The 15,591-nt window shown below is 38.6% G+C and overlaps 3 protein-coding genes and 3 long non-coding RNA genes across 7 annotated transcripts; 5 read left to right on the top strand and 1 right to left on the bottom strand.

Annotated features, from left to right (window-relative positions):
* Positions 1-270: 270 nt before the first annotated feature.
* Positions 271-546, top strand: LOC124344615. Its single transcript, XR_006919782.1, has 2 exons — positions 271-414; positions 510-546. It is a non-coding gene; the product is annotated as an uncharacterized LOC124344615 (long non-coding RNA).
* Positions 547-879: 333 nt separating this feature from the next.
* Positions 880-1,415, top strand: LOC124344617. The gene is made up of 2 exons (XR_006919784.1): positions 880-1,114; positions 1,178-1,415. It is a non-coding gene; the product is annotated as an uncharacterized LOC124344617 (long non-coding RNA).
* A 330-nt stretch (positions 1,416-1,745) lies between these two features.
* On the top strand, positions 1,746-3,667 carry LOC124344616 (fibroblast growth factor receptor 2-like). 2 transcript variants are annotated; one of them, XR_006919783.1, is made up of 4 exons: positions 1,746-1,992; positions 2,063-2,182; positions 2,250-2,385; positions 2,460-3,667. XR_006919783.1 is itself a non-coding variant. In XM_046798218.1 (3 exons), exons 1-3 carry the CDS (start codon positions 1,969-1,971, stop codon positions 2,379-2,381), a joined length of 276 nt encoding a protein of 91 aa, XP_046654174.1. In that variant the 5' UTR covers positions 1,746-1,968; the 3' UTR covers positions 2,382-3,667. The 2 variants fall into 2 exon arrangements, 1 of the variants encoding a protein (XP_046654174.1); XM_046798218.1 differs by having other exon boundaries at positions 2,250-3,667.
* Positions 3,668-5,947: 2,280 nt separating this feature from the next.
* On the top strand, positions 5,948-7,872 carry LOC124341731. Its single transcript, XR_006918588.1, has 4 exons — positions 5,948-6,035; positions 6,107-6,335; positions 6,410-6,617; positions 6,675-7,872. It is a non-coding gene; the product is annotated as an uncharacterized LOC124341731 (long non-coding RNA).
* A 2,702-nt stretch (positions 7,873-10,574) lies between these two features.
* On the top strand, positions 10,575-12,049 carry LOC124341956 (putative nuclease HARBI1). Its single transcript, XM_046794916.1, has 6 exons — positions 10,575-10,831; positions 10,905-11,137; positions 11,206-11,346; positions 11,412-11,618; positions 11,682-11,803; positions 11,882-12,049. The coding sequence occupies exons 1-6, from the start codon at positions 10,585-10,587 to the stop codon at positions 12,012-12,014; spliced, it is 1,083 nt and encodes a 360-aa protein (XP_046650872.1). The 5' UTR covers positions 10,575-10,584; the 3' UTR covers positions 12,015-12,049.
* A 652-nt stretch (positions 12,050-12,701) lies between these two features.
* Positions 12,702-14,046, bottom strand: LOC124342178. Its single transcript, XM_046795143.1, has 5 exons — positions 13,880-14,046; positions 13,619-13,820; positions 13,446-13,543; positions 13,229-13,371; positions 12,702-13,164 (listed from the first exon to the last, which is right to left on the bottom strand). The coding sequence occupies exons 1-5, from the start codon at positions 14,036-14,038 to the stop codon at positions 12,702-12,704; spliced, it is 1,065 nt and encodes a 354-aa protein (XP_046651099.1). The 5' UTR covers positions 14,039-14,046.
* Positions 14,047-15,591: the final 1,545 nt, after the last annotated feature.

Genomic DNA, 15,591 nt, shown 5'->3' on the forward strand with positions numbered 1-15,591 from the left:
AGAGAGTGGGAGCACCTGATGATCCAGTGGAAGGATCCAACGTCACTTTAATCTGCACTTGTTTCGCAATATCCTCAAACTACTATTCAAGAGACCCACCGACATGGTTCTATTGCGCAAATGGGAACGCGACGTGGCACGAATTTTCCAAATATGTTTTAAAGGAACCAAACGCAGGCATTTTAACACTATAAATACTACAAGAAAATTGACGTTGATTTTTTACATTCTTTCTATTTGCAAATCTCACTAACGTCGCAGATATTAGAAACGAAATTGAAGTGACGTGGGAAGAGTTTTACAAGTGCCAATTGCACTTGATTAACGTAACTTTAAACACTCCATACACGAAATTCAAATGCGCGGATGGTGGTGACAAATCGACAGTCAAAGAGATTTCTTTCACTATTAAAGGTTTGATGAATTAAAATAATAAAAAATGCCAAGTCCTATGCAAATCAGTTTCATGTTTAATTAACAGTACTAACCAATTTCTTTTGATTTAATAGAAATAGACAACGACCCATTGTCTAATTCAATTATCCTGGAAAAAGGAGTTGGCCGAAATTTGATCTGAAACCGACTATCGCAACATGTTCCCATTCATTGGCTCAAGGTGAAATCTTTAATTATTCTCCTAAACGATATTTTAACCCATTAAACGAATCCGCTTCTGTTTTGCCACTGCAAGGAAAATAAAACGAAAGAGGAATCTACAAATGTCGATGGAAAAATAGCAGAGAAGAAAGACAAAGAAACTTCACAGTCAGCATCTCGTTTTTCAAACAACCAGCATTTCACATCATCGCCATGACTGCCACTTTAATCGGATTACTGGCAGTTGGAACGGGAATCGGAATTTAAGTTTACCGCGACAAAGTAAGAAATAAACTCATATTGATTATATAACGCACTTAACTAAAACACACATAATTTCAAATTTGCATTTAACTATCACACAAAATACAATTCAAAAGATAAAAAATGTGGAAAAGGAACTCAACAAAATTTGGAACGAAGATCAGAGAAAAATCGACCCAGACGTTGGAATATCAAACGGAATTCCTGCCCTACGATAAGAAATGGGAATTCCCTAGTAAACGGCTCAGACTCGGTTTGTTGTTCGCCAACATTTCAGACATTAAACGGAGAAAAAAATTAAAAATTAAATTTGAAGGTCAAGAACTGGGATCCGGTTGTTTCGGTCAAGTTGTTAAAGCAGACGCAGTGGGCATCAAAGACTCGGATGAAACTGTGACAACAGTGGCCGTCAAAATGATCAAACCGACTGCCAATTGCCAAATCTCCTAACGCACTGGACGCTCTCATAAGGGAATTAAAAATTATGATTTATTTGGGACCGCACTTAAATGTCGTCAATTTAATGGGGGCCTGCACCAACACTATGATCAAAGGTAAAATCACCAGCATTTAACAGGTGAAACAAAATAATTAAATTAGATTTAAAAAAAACTTGTTTGCTACTTTCAAAAGAAATTCTGGTCATCATCGATTTCTGCCGATTCTGCAATTTAAAATCTTATTTAATTGAACACCGGAATAAATTCATCAACCAGTTGAACCCATTAGGTAATTTTCTACCTGAGGACGAAACGGTGGAAATCAACACACCAACTAAGTAATAAATGTGGATGAAACGGTGAACGACAGCCACATAATTATTCTATTCCTTTTAATAATTCAAGTCCCTCGGTTTCAAATGATTTTACCGTCGACAATGACGTTCCAGGACGTGAGTTTACGCTGAAATTCATTTTACATCAACAGCATCATATTTACATGACTTTTTTCGTTTAAAAAGTTGAAGGAGAGGGGGGGGGGAATGATGTTGAAAAGCAGCCCGAATCAAACCAGGCCAGTTGTAAAGCACAAGATTCGAATGCAACTGCCAATCAAATAATAAAAACGAACGACTTGATTTCATGGTCATTACAAATCGCGCGAGGCATGGAATTCTTGGCCAGCAAAAAGGTGAAAGACGTAGTCAAATTTTGAACGCAATAATTTAATAAAAATGTCCCGTACCCTCGCACTATCGCAGGTATTGCACGGCGACTTGGCCGCCCGCAATGTCCTTTTGGCCGATCACGGATTCGTCAAAGTGGCCGATTTCGGAATGTCAAGACAAATGAAAAATTGCGATTACCAGAAAAAAGGAGATGTAAGGAAGTCGATAATCATCAAACATTGATTTTATAATTAGTAATTGTCTGGTTTATTATTGATAGTCTGAGTTGTTGCCAATCAAGTGGATGGACATCGAGTCCCTGATGACGAATAAAATCTTTTCCAGCCAATCGGATGTCTGGTCCTACGGCATTCTCTTGTGGGAAATCTTTTCTGTCGGCAAAGTTCCGTAACCAGGTGGGAAATTAAATCAATTGATATTGCCATAAAAATGAGTGACAAGCGTTAGCTAATTTCACTTAATTTTACAGGAATGAATAATGGTTGGGCGCTTGTAAAAGTTAAAAGACATTCAAAACGGACACCGAATTGAAAAACCGGAAAATTCACCAAATTTTTTTGGGGAAATTATGAAAAAATGTTGGCAATTAAACCCAAAAGAGAGGCCGGCATTCTCCCAACTGGCAGAGATGATCGAAAAACACATGGACTTCTTTGTCAGCTTGGATTATTTGAATATGAATGAACCAACAGGTGAAAATGAACAAAACGAAGAGACAATCGATCCTTCCTTACCCTATCGTTTGGAAATTATCAAACTGTTTGACGAGGCAGCGCATTCGTAGGCAACTGAATTATTGAGTCATCTACGATTTTGGAGTTTTAAGACAATTGTTGAATGGCACCTCTTTTGCACACAAATTAAAAAAGGCGAATTAACTCGGAATTAACATTTCCAAACGGAATCCAAATATTTAAATAAGGATCTTGAATTTCCCCTGGTAATAATAGCTTCCACCAATATTCACACAATTCTCTAAAGGATGCAGATAATACGATGCCTGGATTGTATTTGCTCACGTGGAGAAACAGAACTGTTTCCACAAGACCCTTTTATGGTATCATCACGCGAATAAATGAACTGCTAATAACGATGGTGGTAACGCTGGTGATACAATCAATTTGAAACATCACGAGTATTACAAAGTTCTATCGTTTCAGATCAACTCGATTCATTCATTCATTACCATGAGGAAGTTGACAGAAAAAAAAAGAATTCATCCAAACAAATCGGGAAATCGCCCAACGGATCAGGGTGGAGAGAGGGGAAGAAAGCGAAAAAAAGGAGAAAAATGCATTACAAACGATAGGCTTGTTAATTGCTGTACAGCCACGAAACTAAAAATAATCCGAAAAAGCGATAAAAACATGATCCCTCTAAAATATCCAAAAGCCTCGTTTCATGTAAAAATCTCTGTGAAATACGCCTAACAAACTAACAGAAATATCGGCCAGTAGTTTTTCTAACAGAAAACTGACTCGACTGCTGCACAGGCCACGAACGGATAAAATCACAAACGAGAGGAAAAGTGTTGCTATCAAAATCAAATTGAGGTAATTAAATCAGCGACAACATCAAAAATGCCTAAAATAGAGATTCAAGAGATAGATGACTTACTTCACAGGTATTACTGTTGGTTCCTTAGCCATGACCAGTTGCGCCATCTCATATGATGGATTACTGTTACAAATGCGACAACTGTGTACCAATTAAATAATAACAGTTCAGGATATACTGTTGGCATGGAGACTCTGGCTACCTTTTCCACTGGCTACCGATGGGGGCGACACCTGCTACCCCTACAGTGGCTACCTATATAAAGTGACACCAGCTACCCACAGATGGCGACACTGGCCACCCACGGGTAGCGGACACAACATTTGATCTAAAACGGAAAACTGTGTCCAGCTATACATTGTATGATTCTTCTTCGTGGTAATGGTAATTTTTTCATTGAATAGTGAAATGAATATAAAGGGATACGAAGCATGAACAAGCAGCAAAGAAGCAATACAACTATTTAGCCTAATGAAAATCCGAAAGAAATCACACCACAGCTTCGTTATTGGCTGATCAATGCTGGCTGATAAGAAACGAAAATTTGTTTGAGTCATTTACATAACAGCCATGGCGACAGATTATTTATTGGCCTCAACGGTCCCGGAAAAATAATTTTGTTAGGAAAATAAGTTTGTATGATATTCAGGAATGACGAGCGAAGTTGAAAGTGTACCAATGAACCGTATGATGTGACTAGGAAGATATTTGTTGAATTTCGGTTCATGTCATCGAGGGCTCTTGTTAAGTTAAAATTATATCAGCCAAACACTTGTTGTATACAAGTAAAAAAGGACTTAGGAATAAACTAGAAAACTTTCTAACTTAAAAACTTCCTAGAATTGTTGGGTTGTGGTGGCCTTGCAAAAAGGCAGAAAACTAGGCTCTTCAACGCCGAGAATCACCCTCAGAATTCCCAGAAGGATTGTATAAAGGGGTTGCGCACCGTTCCGGCGAGTTCAAAAAGGAGCTGTTACGGCGGCAGCTGATCACCGCCGGTAAGATCACACGAAGGTTCTGTATTGGCTCTCAGAAACTGGTGGCTCTCAGACACTGGCAACAGGCACGGAACTGTCTGAAACGGATATATAAGCAGAATGGATGAATCGAAAGTCAGTTCAGTGTCTTTTCCAGTCTTACCCAAGCATCTTCTACCATCACTGCTGCCAAAGAGAAGAACGACGATGAATGCAGAGCAGTTTGAGGAGGACGATCATCCCCAGGTTGAAAAGGTTAAAGCGTGGATTCATCTATCACTTCCAGAAGGCGACATATTGATTTTCGTTAAAAAATTTAATGAATTTAAATTTGAACTAACTTGATAATCAATAAAATGATTTTGCAAAGGTTGTCCGACGAAGTCTTCATCTGCATTAACCAGAAGAGGACGAAAGGGAACTGCAATGCTCGAATCCGCAAGGATACAGAGGCCGGCGAGTTCCGAAAAGACGGCCATCACGCCCATAACCATCCTCCTGAGCTGGATCAACAGCGAAATGTAGCTTTTGTCAACGCTTGCGCTGTTGAGGCCTGTATTTCAAGTGATCCTCCTCGTGAAATATTTGACCGTATTCGACGAGGGTATCCAGGCCTCCTTTTAACCTACAAAGACGCAATGCAACGACGAATCCAGCGTGCTAAGCGCAGCATGCAGCCTCGTATCCCCAAGACCATCGACGAAGCCTATGAACTACTGATGCAGCATCCTGAATACACGTAAGATGACCGTACACTAATGAACTTAGCAACATTGCTGATTTAATTTTACTTTGTTACCATTTTCCTTTTCTATTTTCATAACAGTGATGCCTTTGAAGGGGGTGAATTCTTCAAAGGGCGCGTGCAATCCAGTGACGGAGGAGAGGGCTTTGTGTTCATATCTCCAAAGCTTTTGCCAGAAATGTCGAATACGACAGAGCTCCAAGCTGACGGCACATTTGACAGTCTACCCTCCCTCTTCAAGCAGCTGTTCACTCTACATATTAGCCGCTTTGGTCAGGTAAAAATGAGAAAAGATCGGCATTAAACAAGTTATTATTTTACTCAAAATATAATGTACCTAGGTGTATCCATTTGCGTTCGTGTTAATGAAAAAAAAGACCCGAGAGCTATACGACACTGTCCTTGAGAAGCTCTTGTCCGTCTACGATGAGCTTTACCCGGACGTGTACCTCAACGTAGAGAGGCTGATTTCAGATTTCGATAGGGCTATTCAAGATTCGTGCAAGCAGGCATTTATGGGATGTGAGTGTGTCGGCTGCTGGTTCCACTATGGACAGGTAACAAATCATTGACATCATACATCATTTGATTTAAATAATTAAAATTATTTCATTAACAAACCAATTTTTCATAGGCGATATGGAGAAAGGTACAAAAGTATGGACTGCAGTGCTCCTACCGTACTCGGAAACAGGTGCGGCAGATCATCAAAGAGCTCATCGCGTTAGCTCTCCTTCCTGCGGATGACATTTTACGAGGATTTCAGGTGAATCGAATTCTTCAATTTGTCAAACAGTTGCAAAAATTTAATAACCTGATTTGTGTTTGGTTCTGCAGAACATCAAAACCCACTATCGAAGGTCACTCTTGCAAGAATCAGGCGAGATCCAAGCTGCCATCAAACGACTGATGGACTATGTCTACAATTTCTGGATTGACGATGTTACACCAGAAGCATTCAGCGTGTTCGGTCTTCTAAACCGAACCAACAATCTCGTTGAGGCGTGGTATCGTTGGTTCAACAAACGTTGCAGAGGAATTCACCTAAACTTTTGGGATTTCACCTGTAAGTTAAATTGTTTATTAGAATAATTCTAAAAATAATGGACTATTTTTTTTTATGTTTATACCTTTAAACAGACGCCTAAAAGTGTCGGAAAATTCAAAGATGCGCGATTACCTTGCTGAAGCAATCCTTGGGGATGATCATCGAAGAAGAAAGACACCATATCAGCGACAAAGGGAACGCAACATTTCCAACAACGAGAGGATGTACAGGGAGGGGCAAAAATCAATGGACGACGTGCGCAAGTTCCTAGAGACGGCAAGAATGTTTATGGAGCCTGATGTAAGTCCTATAATTTAATTAAGTACGATTGTATATTAATATTTTATACACTTACAGCTCTCTGCTCCTGTTGAAAACGAGCAGGATGACGTCCAGCCCGAAGGAGATCAACTCGATATTGGTCCAGCCCAGAATGAGGTACCACGATGACGTCAACGCTTTTTAGCTGGCACGCCTCAGCTTTTTGAGCCTGCTGATGAGCCTGTCGATCCTGAAGTTCCGCGCCCAGCTGTTCGTGGTCGTCAACGTGGACGCCAAATCGTCGAGCCACGTCCAGCTGCCAATGATGTAAGGGAACGAGCTTTCGCTTTGCCTGCTCTTGCCGAAGAGCCCGTTGAGGTCGATGCTGTTGCTGCCGAACCGTTGCCTATTGAACCTACCGAACACAGCGGATTCGTCGCCGACCTCGAAGCCTGGAAGAAAATGGTGATTTTGTGTTCCCCTCTGCTCGCCGAGGAAGACTGAATGCTGCTCCTGTTCGTGGCCGTGGCCGTGGTCGTGGCAATGGACGTTAAGATCTTCAATTCAGCCCAATTTCCATTGAACATATTTATGATCTAGACTATAAATAAAATTCATTTTCCTGCTCCAGTCGTCTATTCTTCAGTCACAATTCTCTATTCAAATATAATAATGAATGAAAATCATGTGAATAAGCAAAATTAGTTCATCTTACCACCGACCTCACACATTTGCTACATCATTACTAAAGAATTCAATTGAATAAAGCACCTACAGCCTTATGTCTGCTTCTTCCATTGACCATCACAAGGTTGTTGTCGTATGTTGTGGACTTGTGGTGTATCATTTGAAAAATAACTGTAACGAGAGCTTAAGGATCTTCAGATGAAAACACTAATTCTTGAATGATTATGATGGAAGTTGCTATCCGATACATGACTGGCTTTTTTATGATGCAGCCCAGGAGAAACATTCTGTTAAGAGTAAAGCATGAAATTAGGATTGAGAAAATGTTGAAATAAAAGAATGAATTTTGTTTGAGAACATATTTAAAAGTTACAATTCTTCTGAGCTACAGCTTATTGTGAGTTGTTCCATCTTCAAAGGATTTCCATATAATTTGGCCGGGTACAATATAATTCAGCTCTTGAAAAGCTCTTTTCTTCGTCAAATGAGTAAAAGCATTCTGTTGAGAGACGAAATTAGTGAATTTTAATGGGCTATCATGTTAACAAGGTTTTTGTGTATGCTGTGTGCCGTCAGCCCGTCAGTCCGTCACATTCCGAAATGGGTAGCTAAGCAACGGGTAGCAAGTGTCGCCATCGGTGGGTAGCTGGTGTCACTTTATATAGGTAGCCACTGTCGGGGTAGCAAGTGTCGCCCCCATCGGTAGCCAGTGGAAAAGGTAGCCAGTGTCCGATTCCCATACTGTTGCAGTAGGAAACCAGGCAGGTGCAGTAAATCAAGCCCAGAACGCAATTCCGATAGGAAACAATGCAGGATTGGTACAACAAGGACAAAATGCGATTGCCATTGGAAACTTTGCAGGATTACAGTATCAAATCTCTAATTCTATTATTCTGAATGCATCTGGATTATCAGTAAATGCTGCATCGCAAGGCTTTTATGTGGCACCGATTGCATCGTATAGTTTGTCTAGTTCTTCTGCATTTTCGTTATTAGCATATGGCACAGATAATCAAGTAATACAGACAGGACTTACGTATAGCTCTCCAAGTAGCATAATAAGTAATTCAATAAGTGATTTAATATTACAATCAACACCATATAATTCATGGATTATATTATTTCCTGCATATAATTTTGGTAATGCATATCCTTGTACAGCATATGGATCAAGTTCAATGTCTATTACATGGACATTAGCAAATACTGGTGAAATAGATTTTTTAAATAATTATGGAATGACAGGAATTAATGCAGGAAGTCCTAGTCTTACAGCTGGATTTAATTTTTATAATCGTTCAGGAACTTCTAGTTCGACTCTTCTTGCTTCTATAAAATCAACTGGTATATTATCACTTAGTACTGCGACTGATTATGTCATAGGAGCAAATGCATTTGATTCAACAAATGGTTGGAATACAATTAGTCTTAATAATAATAATGGTAGACATCCAACTTCTATTCCTGGAAGCTCTACTGTATCTATTGGTTATAATCTTGATGGAGGAGGGATTATAAATTTTATGAATAATACAGGTAATGATGGATTTAGTTTTTATAATCGTGTTGCAACAACAACATCAAGTCGTCTTTTAACAATTAATAGTGGTGGAATAACACTTCCTGCAGCCAAAGGAATCACATTAGTTTCTACTTCTACTAATTCTTGGTTTAATTTTATTGGAAGTACTAGTTCATATAGTCTTCAACAAGGAGGTGGATATCTTTATGAATTAGCATATTTAAATAGTACAGGAACTTTTACTGTAACAAGTGATAAAAATTCAAAGAAAAATATTGAACCAATAGAACCTATTCTTGTTAACTATTTACAACTTAAACCTTCATATTTTCATTATAATTTGCAAGAAGATGAAACAACTGATAAAAGTATTGGTTTGATAGCACAAGATGTAGCAGAATTATTTAATAATAAAAATATTATAAATAAAAATGAATTGGAATATATAGTTTAAACTATGGTAATTTTACAGTGTTGACAATAAAAGCGGTTCAAGAACAGCACACAATTGTTGTCACACAGCAAACAGAAATTAACAATTTGATAATACAACTTGACCCAAATTGATACACATACTACTAAAATTGATTCACTTGAAACACAATTCGCGTTAAAATCAACTCAAATTGATTCATTAGAATTACAGTTGTCCCAAGTTCTTCAACGTCTAGCTGCTGCAGGGATTGCAGAATGCTTTTTAGCACTTTTTATAACGAAGTAAAATAAAAGTGCGCAAAACTATTCTGATATGCTTTTATAACACATTATACTATTCTTATGCAAAAATGTATTATCAATCTATAATATATTTTTACAAACTAGTAGTATAATACATTATAAAAGCATACAGAATAGTTTTTTACCATCTTCGATAGCGTATGCCTTACTTTTTCTTTACTTCATTATAAAAACGATTATTGTATTTTTTGGCGTTTTTTTTTAAGTGCAAATAGATACCTGGCTTTCCTTGCGAGCCTCCGAAGTACCATTGCCTATCAAACCAATAGGTGTATAGAGTTCCATGATACGACTGCAAATTTGTTCACGTCGTGGAAAGGGAGTAGTTTGATCATAATACAGATAAATGCTTTGAATACTGTATGTATTCGATGCAACTTCAATTCCTGTTGAATAACGAACCGAAGCCATGGGAGTATTTGTCCAGATTGCACCTGACTGTGTTCGCAAGTACGCCACCAATTCATTATAATGATCAATAATTTGCGGTGTATTTGGAACCTCTGCTTCTACTATCATGGCGTGAACATGACGCATCCATCGTGCAGCCACTTCAATGCTTTTGGGTACATCGCATACATGTGGGTTTTCTTTTTTTTCGGTTTAACAGTTTTTTTTAGCTTTCTTTCCTTTAGTGGCGTTAGGTTTTTCATTAACTTTAACTTCATTAACTAAGTCATTAACTACTTCGTTGTTTGGTACTTCGGTGGATCCCGATACAATGACCTGGGGTAGAATTCTGAACATGAAACTTGACTTGAAAATTGACTTAAGTCGGCTTTTTGAACTTGACTTTAGTGATTTTCTGACTTGAATATCCAAGTGTGATTCCGAACAAAATTTTTCAAGTCAAGTAAGCGACTTGAACTTAAAAATGTCAAAGTCGAGTGTGAAACTTAATCTCAAGCCAAGGTACTTCGGGACGTATCTTGGCTTGGATTTTCTGACTTAAGAGCGGTAAAAAGAGGTGAATTCTATTAAATGATATGGCAACGTCCGCTGTCAAAATTGCCATTTTTTATGTCTGCTGCTAGTTGTCTCTAGCTTTCTACTGCGAAAATGGACATTGAGAACAATTTTATTGGTGATTTTTTAAACGATTTAGCCTATATTACGGACAATGAAAGTAGCTCAGAGTCAAGTAATGAAGAAGAAGACGAAGCATACGCAAAACAAGTGAGAACATATCGTAGGAGCAAGTTAATCCCGTTTTACAACACTCGCAAGGACATCTTCACCTACTTTGAGGAAGAAAAGTTGATCAAGACTTTCAGATTTGACCGGGCATCAATTGAAATTATTCTAAGTATTACATAATTTGTGTATGCTTAATTATCTTTGTGGTTTTTTAATGATTCATCATGCATCTCTCCCAATAGGCTTAATTGTTCACCTCTTGCCCAAGCGAAAGACCAAAGCTAAGCGGAACCTGGAGCCAATTGACATGCTATTAGTAACACTGCAATTCTATGCCACAGGCACCTTTCAAAGTGTGGTTGGCAATGTGTTACGCTACAGCCAATCATCAGTTTGTCGCTCAATATCCATTATTTCATTGGCACTGGCTATGATATCAAAAAAAAAGATAGCATTTCCAGCTGACCTTCTTACGGTACGTTATTGTTGTTTATGACATAATTGAAGGCTTATGTTTACTAATTGATTTTTTTATTTTGACAGTTGAAAAGAGATTTTTATGAGATCGCTCGGATGGCTGGTGTTGTTGGCTTTATAGACGGCACGCACATAAGGATTGTGAGGCCCCAAAATCACGAAAAAAATTATGTCAACCGCAAGAACTATCATTCTCTGAATGTTCAGGTAAATTTGTGGCCTTAATTTAGATTCTTATATGTTGTTTTGACTATTCTTCATCTCATATTCAGGCTATTTGTGATGCCAATCATCGTTTTCTCAGTGTTTGTGCAACAAAACCAGGGTCTTGCCATGATTCCACAATATTTAAAGGCAGTATAATTGGCAAGAAGTTTGAGTCTGGCCAATTTGGAGAGCCTTTTCTGTTGGGAGACAGTGGATATTCCAACACCACCTTCCTGCTTACTCCTTATTCCAATCCTATTCAGCCATATGAGGTATAACTCAATAATAATTTGATTTTCATCCTTTCCCAATAAATTAATGTCTAATTTTAACAGGTTCGATTCAATCGCTCTCACAAGTCAACTAGATGCACAATCGAGAGGGCATTTGGAGTGCTAAAAAAGCGCTTTAATTTGCTGCACGGCGAGATTAGAATGAGCCCCACAAAGGCATCTTGGTATGTGCTCATCTTAAGTCACATTTTTCAGTCATATTTATTATACACATTTATTTAATCATCTTAATATCATTGCAGGATTACGGTTGCTTGTTGTGTCTTACACAACATAGCGATTGACCGGAAAATGCCTCTTGATGATCCAGAGTTGGATGAAATAGATGACGAAGTCGCTCACTGCCATCCTGCCCAGTCTGTTTCTGATGTCTGAGCTCGTCAGTTGGGCAGTGCTAAAAGACAAAGAATTGCTCAAAATTTATTCAACTATTGATTTTTGTTTTGTTTTGTTGATCTTGCCAATACAAAATCAACTTGATAAGATACATGGTCGCAGGATCAACATGAAGCTGTTGCCCAATTGGGACCCGTTTATTTAAATGAACATACAGGGTGTTTATCAAAGTCGACTGAGAGTCATAGGTGTGTAGGGCTCCACCGAATTCAATCCATTTTCGCTGAAGGCCTAAATTAAATACCACACATCGATAAGGTGCACTGAAGAGATAATAACAACCAAGTGAATTCAACTAGAAAATATTTTAGGAATAAATGAATGTGTTACAATAAGTTCTTCGCTGAATGAAACGGAATTTGACAGCCGTTCGATAAGAAGCTAGACGAATGACGTTGAAATTCTGCAAGTCCAATTTGCCCGACTCATTTTGTTCCATACTGATCCTATATATTCAATTATATTCACGTACAACGATCGATTTTCAAACACCCGAGAGGTAGTGGAGTAAATTATCTTGGTATTCACATCCTGTTAAAATCAGAACTGCTGTAGTGCTACCGCTAAGCCGATTTGATCGACTTCGTGAGACAACAACAACAAGCACGTACCTAGCATTAATTGTATTTGCACACAAACCGAGAACAAAATAGACAATCATGAGGTTCAAATGTTTTCGTAAGGATCAAAGATAATGTCTTGTAAGTCTTTTGGGATTTCGGCAGCAGTCATTGGATTGTTTAACTTGTTACGCACCTCCATGGCAGCAGAGAGTAGTCGCAAGCGTGTCTCCATCATGCGGGCGTGGCCAGCCGTCTCACTTGTAGTACAAAGCTTGAATTGCGTAGTTTTCTTGGTCTCCCTGAGGGTTTTGGAATTGCGCTTGGAACTGTTATTTAAAATAGAATGAAGGGACGATTCAGCTGCAGGGGTCGTTCGGCCACCGGAATAAACAGCCATGGCACTTGATGGACGCTTTTGCGTATTCTTTGGGGCCCGTAAAGTCAAAGAGTCTTCTGGCGTAGAGTTGGAAAGAGCGTTGTCAAAAGATAGACGAAGTTCTCCTCTTTCATCATCAGCAGATAATCCTGTCTCATCTCCATCGTTACTCTGCTCACCCAAAAACTGGCTAAAACGAATCAATGGATGTAAAAATTGTGTTGAGAAATCGTTGCTGAATAAATAATTTATACCTGTTATCCTCCGACGACTCATCAGTCCTTTGAAAAAGGTCAGTATTGTGACTTTCATTTGGCTCCCTGCCCAAGAAGTGCTGAATCAAATCCCTTTCTTGCCCGGTGAGCAATTCATCAACTGCTTCGGTGTCAATCGCGCCCTGTTATGCAATAAATTATTAAAATAGTCAATATTTATCACACTTGATTTAGGAATTGAGTCTGAGATACATACCTCTATGGTTGATGTGACACAAGGATTGTCAATGCCCAAGTATTCATCCCAATACTTTTGGTACAAAGGATTCAATGGGGCAGTTGATGGGCCACCACCTGTTGATATGGAAATGGAACATGGCTATAAAATAGCTATTATAATTAGAGTGTTGAGTGAAATGGAGAGGCTACCTGTCTCGCTCAATCCAGCTTTATGATTGTGAATGATCTGACGGGCTTTTTGCTCAAAATTGCCAAACTTCTTCTTCACAGCATCAGGAAGTTTTGGTGGACAATCGGGATGTTCCAACACAATGCACTCTGTAATAAGCACCCAAGCTTGCTTGCGAGTTTCCTTTGTCACAAGAGCACTGAAAGATCCAGCAATGGAATCCTATAATAAATAACTCTGTTTAGTTTGAATTGATGCAGTCAAATAAACTAGATTTTTACCTTGTTAATGATGGCATGAGAGAGCAACGATTCAGTTTCACCATCAGTCCACGTCTCTCGTTTCTTCTTGCCGACCGATGCTGAAGCAAGACGACTAACTGTATTTCTTGCATTTTTAGATTGAATCGAAACAGAGTTATTTACTGTTTTAGTAGCCATTTCTTTTAATTGAGATGAACACAAGTCCACACCGGTGGGAAAAGTAAAAAAATTGTCACACAAGGCTGTGTTTTTTCGTCTGCTATGATACCTATCTGCCATGAAAGGACTATTTCTATTGGTTCATTAAACTCCTCCCCCTTCTTTTGCCAAGTCGAGTACTTCTTCTGCCAAGTCGAGTTTTAATTTTTAACTTGGCTAAGTCAGCATCGCTTTTGGTTTCAGAATTCTACTTAGACTTACAATTTCAAGTTCGAATTTCAAGTTGAATACTTGACTAAGCCAAGTCAAGTTTGATCGGTTAAGTCAAGTTTTTTTTCAAAGTCAAGTGAGAAGTTCAGAATTCGACCCCTGTTCCAATGGAGCATGTAATGATTCTGCCCACAAAATTGGTGTATCATAAGTTTTAGAAGGACGCGGTCCTTTTACTTCTAAGACACGACCATCCTTCATGATTACAGCAGTATACCGTTCACTGTTTACAATTACACGAAGCATAGACTTTGGTTCAATGGTATCCGTTGCAATCGCGGCAAGTGGAGTAATTACCATATCATCATCCATGTAATTTGGGTCAATTGCAGCCATTGTTTCTCTAACTTGTTGGTAAGAGCAGAAAGAAAAGAAATCAGTACTTCAATTTTTATTTTGTATTAATGATTATATTACTATTCTTACTAACTCGGTGGCAGCAAAGGTGCCGCATTTTTGCCAGGCTTTTTTTAACAAGTTCTTAAAAAGCGCTGCTTACTCATAATCTCTAATTGCAATCCCCACAGGAAACCGTAACAATCCATCATCTGTCTTCTCTTGATACCGCACCGTTAACATTTTACCAATATAGTTATCACCTGATTCAAATAATTGTTGCCGTTCCTCTCGTGTACCACGTGGGCGACAGGCAAATTCTTTTCCTTCTTCTGTCTGGCAGATCCAAACAACACATCCCTTTTCTACACCATCTCCCATTCTCCCTCCTTTAACCCAACAATCTTACATTCTTCATCTAAGAACTCCTTGTATTTCTGTAAATGAACCGATCGAGCATTCGAGTATAAACCCGTCATGTTTCGTAGCATAATTCCTTCATAGCCATCTGCAACATATTGTGCATGTTTCTCTTTCATTTTATTCTCTGATTCACAGTATTCTGTTTTTACTAAGACCAGGTGCTGAAAATTATATTCTTTGAAATGCCATCGTAATGTAATACATCGATCTTGAAAGTTTTGATCATTAATCATACCACACACATGAAACTTGATCTGTTCTTGTTTTGGTTGAAGTGTTTCATTCTTCACAAGCCCCATAATCTCTTGAAATGTAAGTGTATCACTGTATAATTCACCATCCAGAATAATATTTGCAGATAATAAGTCAATTTCTTCTCGAATATGTTCCAAGTGAGGATATGCTTTTCGATTACGAGAGAAGAGTCCGTTTCCAGGAATAGCTACCATTCGAGCTCCATCCAGTTTTGGCTGAATATAACAAGGAAACAATATACTTCTACCACGCTTGTTATAATCATGCGCCAACATTGGACTGGGAGC

This window comes from Daphnia pulicaria, chromosome 6 (genome assembly GCF_021234035.1).
Source record: "Daphnia pulicaria isolate SC F1-1A chromosome 6, SC_F0-13Bv2, whole genome shotgun sequence".
In the NCBI taxonomy this organism is placed as follows: domain Eukaryota; kingdom Metazoa; phylum Arthropoda; class Branchiopoda; order Diplostraca; family Daphniidae; genus Daphnia; species Daphnia pulicaria.

Coding starts and splice junctions, on each gene's coding strand:
- LOC124344616 (XM_046798218.1), top strand. CDS start 1,969: ATGGAATTCTTGGCCAGCAAAAAG. Junction 1,993..2,062: donor AATTCTTGGCCAGCAAAAAG/GTGAAAGACGTA, acceptor GCACTATCGCAG/GTATTGCACGGCGACTTGGC. Junction 2,183..2,249: donor ATTACCAGAAAAAAGGAGAT/GTAAGGAAGTCG, acceptor TATTATTGATAG/TCTGAGTTGTTGCCAATCAA.
- LOC124341956 (XM_046794916.1), top strand. CDS start 10,585: ATGGACATTGAGAACAATTTTATTGGTGATTTTTTAAACGATTTAGCC. Junction 10,832..10,904: donor ATCAATTGAAATTATTCTAA/GTATTACATAAT, acceptor CTCTCCCAATAG/GCTTAATTGTTCACCTCTTG. Junction 11,347..11,411: donor ATCATTCTCTGAATGTTCAG/GTAAATTTGTGG, acceptor TCTCATATTCAG/GCTATTTGTGATGCCAATCA.
- LOC124342178 (XM_046795143.1), bottom strand. CDS start 14,038: ATGGCTACTAAAACAGTAAATAACTCTGTTTCGATTCAATCTAAAAAT. Junction 13,821..13,879: donor CTCATGCCATCATTAACAAG/GTAAAAATCTAG, acceptor TATTTATTATAG/GATTCCATTGCTGGATCTTT. Junction 13,372..13,445: donor GTGTCACATCAACCATAGAG/GTATGTATCTCA, acceptor ATTGCATAACAG/GGCGCGATTGACACCGAAGC.